Source organism: Loxodonta africana, chromosome 4, assembly GCF_030014295.1.
Source record: "Loxodonta africana isolate mLoxAfr1 chromosome 4, mLoxAfr1.hap2, whole genome shotgun sequence".
NCBI lineage: Eukaryota > Metazoa > Chordata > Mammalia > Proboscidea > Elephantidae > Loxodonta > Loxodonta africana.
This window is the reverse complement of record NC_087345.1, coordinates 22104059-22118687: the sequence shown is the minus strand read 5'-3', so window position 1 is coordinate 22118687 and position 14629 is coordinate 22104059. Positions and strand designations below refer to the sequence as shown.

Sequence of the window (14629 nt, the reverse complement as noted above, 5' to 3'; positions counted from 1 at the left end):
AGACTATATAATTGTTCGATTCAAAATGGCCAGTACCAGTCCATTTTAGCTCACTAATGCCTAGCATATCAATGTTTATGCATTCCATTTCATTTTTGACGATTTCCAATTTTCCTAGATTCATACTTCATACATTCCAGGTTCTGATCATTAATGGATGTTTGCAGCTGTTTCTTCTCATTTCGAGTCGTGCCACATCAGCAAATGAAGGTCCAGAAAGCTTGACTCCATCCACGTCATTAAGGTCGGCTCTACTTTGAGGAGGCAGCTCTTCCCCAGTCATCTTTTGAGTGCCTTCCAACCTGGGGGGCTCATCTTCCAGCACTATATCAGACAATGTTCTGCTGCTATTCATAAGGTTTTCACTGGCTAATGCTTTTCAGATGTAGACTGCCGGTTCCTTCTTCCTAGTCTGTCTTAGTCTGGACGCTCAGCTGAAACGTGTCCTCCATGGGTGGCCCTGCTGGTATCTGAATACCAGTGGCATAGCTTCCAGCATCACAGCAACACACAAGCCCCCACAGTACGACAAACTGACAGGCACGTGGGAGAAACGTATAGGATTGGAAAATTCCATCAGAAACTTATTTCTACCTCCCCAAACAAAAACGTGCCAAAAAGGAAGAAAAAAAAAAGGTGGTCTGAAATTAATTAATAATGATAAACCTGGAAATAGCCTCTGACAGATCTCTGAACCCAGAGGAGGGAAAGTTCACGAACTGGGGTATCAGGAGAGCCAGTCTGAAGATGGAAACAACCTAAATGCCCTTCAACAGATGAATGGATAAACAAATCATGGTACATACACACAATGGAATACTGTGCAACGATAAAGAACAATGATGAATCCGTGAAACATCTCACAACATGAATGAATCTGGAGGGCGTTATGCTGAGTGAAACAAGTCAGTCACAAAAGGACAAATATTGTATAAGACCACTATTATAAGAACTCAAGAAAAGGTTTACACACAGAAAAAAGCATTCTTTGATGGTAACGGGGTGGGAGGGGGGAGAGGAAATCATTAACTAGATAGTAGACAAGTGTCAACTGCCGTGAAGGGCAGGTCAACACACAACATAGGGGAAGTCAGCACAACTGGACCAAAGCAAAAGCATAGAACTTTTCTAGACACATCCAAACACTTTGAGGGACCAAGTAGCTGGGGCTGGGGCCTGGGAACCATAGCCTCAGGGAACATCCAGGTCAACTGCCATAACATAGCTCATAAAGAAAATGTTCTACATCTGACTTTGGTGAGTAGTGTCTGGGGTCTTAAAAGCTTGCAAGAAGCCATCTAAGATACATCTATTGGTCCCATCCATCTGGAGCAAAGGAGAATGAAGAAAACCAGAGACACAAGGAAAGTATTAGTCCAAAGGACTAAGGGACCATGTGAACCAAAGACTCCACCAGTCTGAGACCAGAAGAACTAGATGATGCCTGGCTGTTCTGACAGGGATCACAACAGGGAATCCTGGGCAGAGCAGGAGACAAATGTAGAACAGAATTCAAATTCACAAAAAAAGACCAGACTTACTGGTCTGATAGAGACTGGAGGAACCTCTGAAACTATGGCCCCTGGACAGTCTGCTAACCCAGAACTGAAACCATTCCCGAAGCCCACTTTCCAGACAAAGACAGTCCTACAAAACAAAAAATAACACACATGAGGAATGTGCTTCTTAGTTTAATCAATATACGAAACCAAATGGGCAACTCCTGTCCAAAAGCAAGCAAGATGAGAAGGCAGGAAGAGACAAGAACGGGATGAATGGACACAGGGAACTTGGGGTGGAAAGGGGGAGTGTGCTGTTATGTTGTGGGAATTGCAACCAATGTCACAAAGCAATATGTGTATAAATTTTTGAATGAGAAATTAACTTGAACTCTAAACTTTCACCTAAAGCACAATAGGGAAAAAAAAGATGAAGACGAGCCAGTCTGGTCACTGCTGCACCCTTTCCAGCTGCATGACACTCTTCGCTTTTCTGAGTCTTAGTTTCATCGTTTATGTTGTTATTGTTAACTGCCATCGAGCCAACCCCCAACCACCTGGTTCTGGGCCATCCCCATGATCGGTTATGGATAGGACTGTTGTGGTCCATAGGGTTTTTAGTGACTGACTTTTGGAAGTAGATTGCCAGGCCTTTCTTCCTAGCCTGTCTTAGTCTGGAAGTTGCACTGAAATCTGCTCAGCATCATAGCAACATGCAAGCCTGCACTGACATGCAGGTGGTGGCGTACATGAGGTGCACTGGCTGGGAATTAAATCCGGGTCTCCGGCATGGAAGGTGAGAATTCTACCACTGAATGACCACTGCCCCCTCCTCATATATAAAACGGGACTAATAACCACAGCCTTACAAGCTTTCTTGTGGAATAAATGAAATAAAGCACCCAAAAGTACATCTTCTTGTACTGTGGAGTGAATAAATTTGGCTGCTAAGTGAAATTGGACTTGGTCTGATTTTTAAACTCAAGTTTAAATGCTATCCAATGTTAATTGCAAGTTTTAAGAGCTAAATGCTTTGTTTATGAAACTCCCTGAGCTGGAAAAAAACGAAAGTAAATAAAACAGGAAGAGACTTATCCTACTACGAAAGGAAATTGGTAAGTTCAGAGGAGATCTGCGTTCTTACCTCAAGAACCTCGATATCTGAATTGACGAATGAGATTTTGTACGGGTTGGGCAGAGGAAACCCTCGCTGCAATTTTGCTAAAACAGAAAAAAGACGTAAAATAACCGTGTCTGGGCACAGAAGTTTTGGCAAATTTTTAGTAAGAGACTAATAAGCAGGTTTTTAGTAATTTTTTTTTGTACTCTTCCTCGCTCTGTGTTTTCCTTCTCTGAGTGATATGTCCCTAGCATTTTCCTGGAAGAACTGTTAGTTAATCATGCTTCAGAAGAATGCACTGTAATTATGTGAAAAATCTTGGCAATTTGCCGATTTATTGTTGACACTTCTAAGGGGCCCCTGTTGGCAATTTGATTTCCAACATAAAAAATATTTTAAGTGAGCCATATTCAATAAGCTACAGTTTGTCAACAATGGCTGTGCAGGGTAAGGCCCAGGATTGCCATTCATTTAAACTATTTCTGCCCAGAATGTGGTCCCTGCATAAGAATCACAAAAATACCCCCTAGGGAGAATAATCTCATTTCCCAGGTGATCCGAAGGAGGCTTTTTACTGCCTGAGGAGAATGATTTCAATTTCCTTCACTCAACCAGAGTCAGTCCTTCTTGCTGAGCCTGCAGATAGTGTTGCTAACAGAGCTTGGACCTGGAATAACTAATTTCGCAACCATATCGTTGATGATACAAACTTCATAATTTCTGGCTTTTGCCTGGGCTCACAAAAACACTCTAGAAGTACAAGGTGTGGAAAGCCAAAAACAATCTCCTCTGTTTAGCCAATATCCCTGAGATATGTTGTTTTCCAAGAATGCCTTACCGTTGACCAGTGGAAGCACTCCAAAGTGAAGAATTGAAGACAGAATATTCTCAAACCTCAAGACCTAAGATGAGTAGGGGAAACTGAGTCATTTATCAAAGCAGGGCACTACGAAACTATATTGCGTGGTTTTAACATGCACTTGTCCAGACCTTGTCAGGATAGAGAGCAATAACTAGAGTCTCCCCTCGTGGGTACACTAACTTTGCAGACCTCTTTTCCCTCTTGTTCCCCTCTGTACTGGATCATGGTGAAGGCAAATACAGAGGGATGACATGGTGGCAGCAAACAGCTTAGATATCTACCAAATAACACAATCCAGAGCACCTAATAAATTCCCCAATTAGTGCTCTTTATTTATTGGGAACTCCTGCCACAGGAGTTCCTTTGCATTTTATTATGCTTTGAAATTAAGGGTAATACTCAATCTATCTTTAATAAACTGTGGGAGCTGTGTAATCTAAGCAGAGCATTGGTTCCCAGGAAGAGTCATGTATTAAAAATAAATGGACTATGATGAACAGCATTTCATTCAACGAGTATTTTTTGAACATCCTATATGCTTAACAATAAGAAAAGCCTCTTTGTAGTTTAGTAATGCTGGCTCCGAAGCTAGACTTCCTAGGTTTACCTCTTGGTTCTATCACTTACTGTGTGCTGTTGGGAAAGTAACTTAACCTCTCTGTGCCTCAATTTTCTCCATTGTAAAATGAAGATAATAGTACTAATTTCATAGGATTAAACAAGTTAATACTAGCAAAATGCTTAGGCCAGTGGTTGGTATATATTATTTCTGTTATTTTTTCACCCTGGTGACACAGTGGTTAAAAGCTCCACTGCTAACCAAAAGGTCAGCAGTTTGAATCTACCAGCTGCTCACTGGAAACCCTTTGGGGCAGTTCTACTCTGTCCTATAGGGTCGCTATGAGTTGGAATTGACTCGATGGCAACGGGTTTGGTTTTTGGTTTGGTTATTTCTTCAGAAATGTCATGGTTAGCACAACTTGTTGTCGATCCTAAGCAGTTTACTTGGGTCTTCTTGGAAGACTTTGACTGGGAAGCCCCTCTCTGGGCTCAGGAAATACCATTTATGAGAAAATCAGCTATGCATTCTCATTGACTATCATTTATCATCTACCAAATGGTTATGCCAGGGGACAGTGCATGAAACAATACTGGTATTTTAGACCTCAATGTTGGCATGAAAGGTATGGCCTATTTCCCACCTGTTGACACTATTGCTATTGAATCCTAATTTTCCCAACCTGAAACTCAGGATGTTTCTGTAAAATTAAAAAATAAACAAATATTTTGTTTGGGATTCTGGCTAAATTCTCTGACTTCTTGCCTATTTTCCCCAGATCTAGCCTCATCTTATAGCTGTTCTGGTGGAACAGGGTAATAATTAAATTTAGTATTTGCCATATAATAAGCCCTGATGTGTACAACGCCATACAGCCAGTCAGTGGGATTTGAACTCACACAGTTTGGCTTCAGAGTTTGGATATGCAGCCATTATGCTATACCATCCCCCAGACATACAGATGACAATAATTGAAAGAATTATTATAAATATAAAAACAATGGCCATCATTTATTTAATATTTACCATGTAGAAAATGTGCTAAGTCCATTTCATATATAATCTTAGCTAATTCTCTCAACAACCCCAATGTTATAATCCCTTGTTCCATATCTACCTGGCTGTCTATTCTCTTGCCCTGCTTTATTTTTCTCTTTATTTTATTTTCAGCACCTACAATACATATTTGGTTGTTTATTGCGTGTCACACATGCATACACGTTCTAGAACAGGGTTTCCCAACAGTGGCAGTATTGACATGTTGGCCCAGATAATTCTTTCCTGGGGTGAAGATTGTCCCACGCATTGCAGGATGTTTAGTAGCAACCCTGGCTTTTACCCACTAGATACCAGTAGCACACCACCTCCCAAGTTGTGACATAAAAAATGTCTCCTGGAGTGGGGGTGAGGGGTAAAATCTTCTCTAGTTGAGAACCCCTGCTGTAGACTGTAAGCACTGTAAGAGTAAGGGCTTAATCTGTTTTATTCATTATATAGAATGGTGCCTGGCTCAATAAGATTTGTAAAATGAATAAATATTGATGCAATTAATAAGTAATATTTGTATAAGACTGACCATGAACTAGGCACTGCTCTATCCTGGAATTCTGACACTAAAATCCATGTACTTAACTTCTTTATGGTAGTGTCATCCATGAATAAATTAAGTAGACCTATACCTGGATCAAAATACCACTTAGTGTTTTGACTGATCTTTCTGAAAACTAAAGGGTGGGAATTTCCAAGTTACATGTTAGGAGAGGGGGTCCTTTTCTAACAGGAGGTCACTAGGTTGGGATGATATCTACATTACCAGCCTTGATCCAATTTTAGAAGATGGGTAGAGGGCCTTCAAGGCCAAACCTAATCGTGGCCTGATAATTTACATTCAGCCTCTTCCTTTGGGATTCTGGACCTTAAATTTAACAACGGGGGATTGTTTTAGCTAAAAAATGAAATCTTTCTGAGCATTTCTGTTCTTCTGGCATTACACGTATCTTAAAAGCTCTTCAAATTATTTCTTAAGTCATTCTACCTAGGTAAAAGTGAATGGGAGAGTTCCTTTCTTGCTTAACATTAAATGGGCTTTGCAGATAGAAACCACATTAGAAGCTTTAAAGTTAAAACCTATACCCATGGAGAAATTAAGTGCTCAGAGACATAGAAAACAACCATCCAGCATAAAGGAAAATGAGATTCTTCCCTTTCCAGGGAACTCTGAGAGCTCTGATTCCTACCTCAATACTGCTGCGATTGGATTCTGGCAAAGAGAGGCGGAATCTGAAAGGAAACAGGAAGAGGTTAAAGGAGGGTAGATGGAAAAACAACGACCTTAATAGAAATAGGAAAAATAGAAAACGATTTCTTTAGGTCAATAAGTCACTACCAAAAAAACACACAAACAAACTTGCAAGGACACAGTATTCTACTACACCTTCCACTATATTTTGCTGCTTAAGGAGTGGAGCAGGAGTAGAAGAAGGCTTGGGTTCGTAATCCGGGTGGGTTCACCAAGAGCATTAGTTATGCACTACTTATTGTTGGCAACTTGGAATGAATGCTGAACAATATTAAGAACCAGTTTTCCGGTCTTCATGCTCTGAATTCAACCTTATAACTTCAATGAAGCAAGCTAGTCCCTTGTGAATAAATACGACAATAACGAAGACAATGAGGATGATGGTGGTGGGGTTAATGGTGATGGTGATGATACTTTGTGACATGTACTTGTCTAGGAACTTTATAGACATTTTTAAAATTTAGTCTTCACAATACCCTTTGTGATGTTGTCGTTGTTGTTAGGCACCGTTGAGTTGGTTCCAACTCACAGTGACCCTTTGTACAATAGAACGAAACACTGCCCATTGCTGCAGCCTCTGTGTCAGTCCATCTCATTGAGGGTCTTCCTCTTTTTCACTGGCCCTCTACTTTACCAAGCATGATGTCCTTCTTCAGGAACAGGGTGCTATTATTGACTCTTATTTTCAAGGTGAGGAAACCGATATTTAGAGAGGACAAGTAATTGACCCAAGATCACAGAACCAGCAACTACTGGATCCAGATGAGAAATCCCAGTTGGTTGTTATTAGTTGCCATGGAGTCAACTCTCACTCAGTGACATTATGTATAACAGAGCAAAATGTTGCCCAGTCCTATGCCACCTTCATGATCGTTGCTATGTTTGAGCCCATTGTTGTGGCCATTGTGCCAATCCACTTCACTGAGGGTTTCCCTCACTTTCACAGGCCCTCGAAAATCCTGATGGCGTAGTGGTTAAGTGCTACAGCTCCTAACCAAAAGGTTGGCAGTTTGAATACACCAGGCGCTCCTTGGAAACTCTATGTGGCAATTCTACTCTGTCTTATAGGGTCGCTACGAGTTGGAATCGACTCAACAGCAATGGATTTGGTTTTGGTTTTCATGGGCCCTCTACTCTACCAAACATGATGCCCTTCTCCAGTGATCAATTCCTCCTTATGAGGTGAATCTCAGAGAATGTTCTGTAATCCATAAGGTTTTCATTGGCTAATTTTCAGAAGTTGATCTCCAGGCCTTTCTTCCTAGTCTATTTTAGTCTGGAAGTTCTGCTGAAACCTGTCCACCATGGGTGACTTGGCTGGTATTCAAAATACCGGTGGCATAGTTTCCAGCATCATATCAACATACAAGTCACCACAGTATGACGAATGTATAGATGGTGGTGAAGTCCTAGTTTACTTGGTTCTAAATCCCATGCTTAGTGTAGGCTACACTCCCTTCCTCAGGGGGCCATATTACCCACGCTATATATTTTAGCTGCTTAGTTCTAACACATAAATGCAATGCTAGTTATGATAGCTATCTGACGTGAGAGGCAGGGCAGAATAATTGCTATAGGGTCACTATGAGTTGGAATGTTTACCTGTGTTTTATTGACTGTGCAAAGGCATTTAACTGTGTGGATCAAAACAAATTATGGATAACATTGCAAAGAATAGGAATTCCAGTACACTTAATTGTGCTCATGAGGAAACTGCACATAGCCCAGAGGTAGTCCTTTGAACAGAACAAGGGGATACGGTCTGGTTTAAAGTCAGGAAAAGTGTGCGTCAGGGTTGTATCCTTCCACCATACTTATTCAGTCTGTATGCTGAGCAAATAATCCAAGAAGCTGGACTATATGAAGAAGAACGGGGCATCAGAATTGGAGGAAGACTCATTAACAACCTTGCTTGCTGAAAGTAAAGAGGACTTGAAGCACTTACTAATGAAGATCAAAGACCACAGCCTTCAGTATGGATTACTGAACATACATCATTCAACATAAAGAGAACAAAAATCCTCACAACTGGACGAATAAGCAACATCATGATAAACGGAGAAAAGATTGAGGTTGTCGAGGACTTCGTTTTTACCTGGATCCACAATCAATACCCATGGAAGCAGCAGTCAAGAAATCAAAAGACACATTGCATTGGGCAAATCTGTTGCAAAAGACCTCTTTAAAGTGTTGAAAAGCAAAGATGTTACCTTGAAGACTAAGGTGTGCCTAACCCAAGCCATGGTATTTTCAATCGCCTCATATGCACACGAAAGCTGGACAATGAATAAAGAAGATTGAAGAATTGACGCCTTCAAATTGTGGTCTTGAAGAATATTGACTACACCATGGACTGCCAAAAGAACTAACAGATCTGTCTTGGAAAAAGTACAACCAGAATGTTCCTTAGAAGCAAGGATGGCGAGACTATGTCTCACATACTTTGGACAGGTTATTAGGAGGAATCAGTCCCTGGCAAAGGACATCATGCTTGATAAAATAGAGGGCCAGCAAAAAAGAGGAAGACCCTCAATAAGATGGATTGACACAGTGGCTGCAACAATGAGCTCAAGTATAACAATTGTGAGAATGGCTCAGGACCAGGCAGTGTTTTCATTCTGCTGTACCTAGGGTCACTATGAGTTGCAACCAACTTGACAGCACCTAACAAAAACAACATGAGCCGGAATTGACTTGACGGCAACGGGTATGGTTTTTTGGTTTTTAGGGACTCTTGGCAGAAGGCCTGGGTTTGAATTCCATGTCTACCTCTTACTAACTAGACAGAGTTACTTAATTTCTCTGAATCTTAGTTTTCTTATCTATAAAATAAGAAAACGAGTAGTACCTGTCTTATAGGATTGTAGTGAAGATTGAATGAGATAATGCACATTAAATGCTTAGAGCTGTGCCTGGCATATAAAATGCTAACAGCTAGGCCAGGACATAATATTCATGATATTCTTTGTGGAACACCAACGAAACCGTAGGTCCAAGTAGTAGAAGCCGTTCTACGTGGCTCAGCAAGGCTGGGTGACAGCGTGTCCTGGTGCATATTTTACGGGGTTTTCTGTAAGAAAGCTAAAGATCAGCATTGTCTCTTTCCCAGTTTTGCCAAGGGCTGATCCATTCGCAGTCCTCCTAATACACACACCAGATTTTTCTATGCTCCTTATCAATGAGGCAATAGTAACCTGCAGGTAGACTCCTTCATTTTACAGATGGGGAAACTGAGGTCCAAAGACAGAAAACACTAAAGGTAAGTTGGGAATGAAACTCAGATTCCTTGATGTCGAATCCAGAACTCCCTTCTGTTATGGGATGCTTTCCCCCCTTATCCTTCTACGGCTCACTTTGGCCCCGATCCAGAGCCTTGCTTTTGCATCAGCCTTCTAATGAATTACCCTACTCTGGTTTTGACCCCTCTAATCCACCTTCCACACCATCCCTAGAGTGAGCTATTACAGGCATGTCTCACCATCACTCTCATGTGCAAATTCTTTAATGACTCATGATGAAGGCAAGGTCACTTTATATGGCATGTGAGACTTTCCATACCCTGGCTCCCAGCTGCCCCTTCATCCTCATCTCATTTTGTTCTCTACTTTGGATTTTATACTTAGGAACCCTGAACTGCTTAATGTTGCACTGTTTTATTTATCAGGCACCTGAGAGAGAGAGAGAGAGAGAAAAAAAAAAAAAAGTCTATTGGTTTCAAGAAGCCCTGATGGCGTAGTGGTTAAGAGCTCGGCTGCTAACCAAAAAGATTGGCAGTTCAAATTCACCAGCCACTCCTTGGAAACTCTATGGGCAGTTCTACTCTGTCCTATAGGGTCGGTATGAGTCGAAACCGACTTGACGGCACCTAACAACAACAACATTGGCTTCAAAGCACATACCAAAAAATCCTGACAATTGAAATGAACAAATACCTAAATAAATGTATATGTAAAGTAACATTGTGCTCACTAGTTGCTGCAACCATCTTACTCATAATTTAATATAAACTGTATTTAATATGGCATACATTTTAACACATGCAATATATTTTGGGCTGGAGCCTCCAAAAACTAGAATGACTAGGGCTATAAAGATCTTATGATCTAAAGATCTTAAAGATCCAGAAACAAGGTACGTGTAAAGTATTTCCTTGCAAATACCCTGATGCTTCTGGTGTCCATACTTTTGCTCATGCCGTTCCCACTAGAATTGCCCTTCTCCTTCCTCTTTGATTAGTTAACTCCTTTTAGTAACTTAACCTTAAACACAGTGGCTACCTCTTCTAAATTCTCTGTCTTCACATTTAAAGAGCAGATATTCACAGAAGAGGTAAGTTTGGATATTATCAGCCAATACCACTTTAGTATAAATTAGGTTTTGAGATAGTTTCGAATTGAGAACTAAAAGTAAAGACCTGAAGGGCAATTAAGTCTGACAAGGATTGGAGATGATATCAATAACACTGGTTGAAACTGATCAAAAGATCACTGGCAAAAAGTGAGGACCAGAACCCTTAGAGCTTCTTTAAAGGAAGTAAGCTGAGCAGCTGAACGAACAGCTGAAGGCAATGCTGAGGAAATGTGAAAAGGACGCCTGTCCCTGGCCACACCACTCCTTGTGATGGGCAAATCTAGTCCAGTTTAGGAATTCAGCTTCTATAAAGGTGGAACACACCTGTGAGTTTCCTTTCTCTTCTTTTAGCTCAACCCCAAACCAGGACTGCTGCACCTTAAACCACCTGCTGGGCACCTGCTGTGAATGAGCTTGTCTGGGGTCTCCCATGAACCAGAGTATCCTTTCCTCCAAAGGCCATCTTCTGTCTCTTCCCTTGGTCCCAAGGCATACCTGCCAGGTTAATTTGCTAATGTACACGTCCCACTAAGAGAAGGGACAAATGGAGCAAAGAACAAACTCCCTGCCTTGGTTCTGAATTGACTCAACATAGTGGGTTCAGTTTTTTGTTTTTTGGTTCTGAAAAGCACACAAACTCAACTCAGACCACTAGGTGGCGTCCAACTTCGGTCCTCTGACAGTTCCAACCTCCACCAGCTGCCACTGCGTCTGTTAAGACTCATGACGACCTCATGAGTGTCAGAGCACAACTGGGCTCCACAGGGTGTTCAATGGCAGATTTTTCGGAAGTGGATTGCTAGGACTTTCTTTCCAGGCGCCTCTGGGTGGGCTCCAACGACCAGCCTTCAAATTAGCAGCTGAGTATGTTAACCATTTCTACCACCCAGGGACTCCTTTCATTTCTACCAGGTCCCTAACCTGTTACTTAGAGCCCTGCTACTAGGAACTTTCAGTTTCTAGTGGTTCTTACTACAGAACCACCGAGTAGTTGGGGATGGGGTGGGGTGGGTTTGGGGGAGGAAGCTCAAACAGCCCTACCTTGTAGACATGAAAGTACAGCCTATTTAAGAAGTTTAGAGAAGGTTTATTGGCCTGGTTGAAAAGCAGAACTAAGGTACAAACTCTTAAGCATGGGAAAAAGCCCTTCGCGATCTGGGTCAAGATAGCAAATACAACATCATGAAGGTCAAGCCGATCAGAACACAGACGCTAACGTTGCCAATCCTCCAACCTAGTGACCATGGCGGACACTGCAAATAAATCCCACCATGATAATTGTTTATCTCTCTGCCCCCTGACTGTGAACTCCTCAAGGGTAGGGGTGCAGTATTAATCATCTTTGTATTCCCAGGACTGAGAACTGTGCAAGGCACATTCTAGACACTTGGTGTTTGTTCATTCATTCGTTGATCCCATCCAGCAAATAATCTATTGAACACCTGTGTCAGTGTTGTGACAGGTGCTGGAGATATGATTGTGAGCAAAACCAGACACAATCACTGCTCTCTTGTTGCTTACAGCCTAGTGGGGAGGCAGAGATTGATAACAGAGTCCTGCTAATGAAAGTATAACTACAACTTGAGTTAAATGCTCTGAAAGAAAGAAGCAAGTTCATTGAGGCTAATGACAAAGGAACCTGACCTAATTTGGAGGGCACAGGAAGGTTTCCCAAAGAAGGGATCCTCGAGCTGACATGTGAAGAATGAGTAGGGATTAAAAGGCAAAAAGGGGAAGGAAGAGAGGAGGGGTCCAGACAGAGGTTGCAAAGGTCCCATGGAGGGAGCAAAGACCTAGGGGGAGAAGGCGTACGCTGTTGCTAGAAAGGCAGACTGGGGTTGACCAGGCAGGGTCTCTCATACCACATTAGGATTTTGATCTTTATCCTAAGAGCAAGGACTCTATTGAGGGTTTTCAGGAAGGGAGATGATGGCTGTCTTTTGTAAAGCTCACTCTGGCTGCAGTGCAGAGAACAGACGGGCAGGCCGGGAAGTTTTCCAGGTGTGCACTCTATGCTCCGTAATGTGCCAGGCAATGTGAAGAATTTAGTTTATATTTATGAGCGATGGACAAGAGTTATACATACAGGAAATAATCAGAGAACAATACCAACAGTGTGTATTCAGGTGCTACACACTTGTTACACACCACATAGGCTTGCTCCTGTATTCTGAAAAGGTGAAGAAACTAGGGTGGGCTGGAGTAGTATGTGAGTGTGTGAGTGAATGTGCGTGTGTGTGTGAGTGTGGGCATGTGAGTATGGGAGTGTGTGTTTAGTGTGTGAACCTGTATGCATGAATGTTTGTGTGTGAGTGTGAGTAGGTGCACGTGAGAGTGTGTGTGTGGGGATGTGTGTGTGTGAATGATACGGAGGATATCTTGGGGGAAAATAAATTGCCCCTTGAAAGAAGCACTAGGTACACATTTCAACCACTATATCCCTTAGCATCTAGTATTATAATTGCCCAGTAATCTGAGTGTTTCCCCCCTAGGCTGTTGACCTGGAAGGTAGGAACTATTCTCTCTACTCTCTGTATCAAGAACAGTGCGTGGCATGTAAAAGGTGCTCAATAAATTCTCATTGACTGGATACAGGAATAAATGGATGGATAAAAGAGATGGGTGGGAGAGTGTTGGTTGGAATTGGGGTCACTTTGGGGATGAGCCACTCTCAAGCAGAATGTCCATTTTAGGAAGCTGTGGGAGATAAGGTTGGCTCGCTTGAAAGGTAGGACCTGGAGATGAACAGCTTAATCTAATGATGAAAGGTTTGGAGGGGAGGAAAGTGATGAACCATCCCAGTATTAAAGGACCCTCTTTATGAGAAAGAGTCCCCCATCGTTTTAACCTCAATGCCTCATGCAGTATATAAATTCCCCCGATGAGTTTGGGAGAAGGATCCATTAGGGGTTTCCTCTTCCAATGGTGATCACCCCACTTGGAGAATTCCTGTGGCCTGGCTTCCACAGTAGCTCAAAGAAAGGGTGGAGGGGAGGCCAGTCCAGGTGCCAAGCTCCAGCTCTGCTGACTTGGCTGCCAAAGCATGGCTCCAGTAGAAACCGTGATTTCGTTCTGCCCAAACCTGTTCTCCTTTCCAAGTTTCTCTCCGGATGGCTCACTTTGGGAAATGTTTATCTGCCTCTGCTATGAGGAGTAGAGTTAGGTAGTGATTCCATCTGCGTGAGGTCAGATGTATTTGCATTTTCTGTGTTGCAGGGCTTGTGAGCATGCATGTTTATGACAGTGGGGTGGAGTGCAGTTTGGGAGCGTCCAAAACCTCAATTATGGCAATGTTAAATGATGTTCCAAACTTCTAAATGGTTCAGCAATGGTGTGCATTTTATTGCCTGGAGCTTTGCACACAATTAAAAAACAGAAGGTTAGAATTAAGTCAGCTGGATGAGAACCAAGAAAGGAAAAGTGTTGTCTAACTTGGCCTCTGAATTAATCTCAAAAAAAATTTCTACTGTGTGGACCAACTCATAGTGGGATTACCTGTGCTTGGAACAAAAGTCTCAACTTTAAATGGCACAATAAGAATCTAGTTTATCATCTCGAGGGCCAACTCTACAGCTTTTGAGATCACTCTGACTTGTCAGGTCTCTTGGGATCAATTTTTTTCCTTTTATTTTGGTCAAACTTTGATCCTCAGATGGGAAAAGAGAATGAAATACTACTAAGAGTAGTAACAAATATTTTTTGAGCACCAACTACATGCTGGGCATTGCGCTACGTGCTTTACGTACCTAATCTCATCTACCCAAACATCAACCCTATGGAGAAGTACTCTGTTTTGCTGATGAGGAAATTGAAACTTAGAGGGGTTAAGTAAGTTGCTCAAGGACACACGGGTAGCAAATGGCTGAGGGAGAATTCAAACCTAGATGTGCCAGACTTCAGAGCCTGTCCTTTTTAGATTTACCCAAAGAGGCCAAGTTTA

General features: G+C 42.0%; 1 protein-coding gene across 1 annotated transcript in view; it reads right to left on the bottom strand.

Annotated features, from left to right (window-relative positions):
* Positions 1–14629, bottom strand: part of BPIFC (BPI fold containing family C) — a 56214-nt gene that overhangs the window by 5158 nt on the left and 36427 nt on the right. The window contains exons 12-14 of the mRNA XM_003405317.3: positions 6278–6320; positions 3458–3521; positions 2644–2720 (exon numbers count right to left, since the gene is read on the bottom strand). Coding sequence (XP_003405365.1) covers positions 2644–2720; positions 3458–3521; positions 6278–6320 — 184 coding nt within the window. The remainder of the gene's footprint in view (positions 1–2643; positions 2721–3457; positions 3522–6277; positions 6321–14629) is intronic.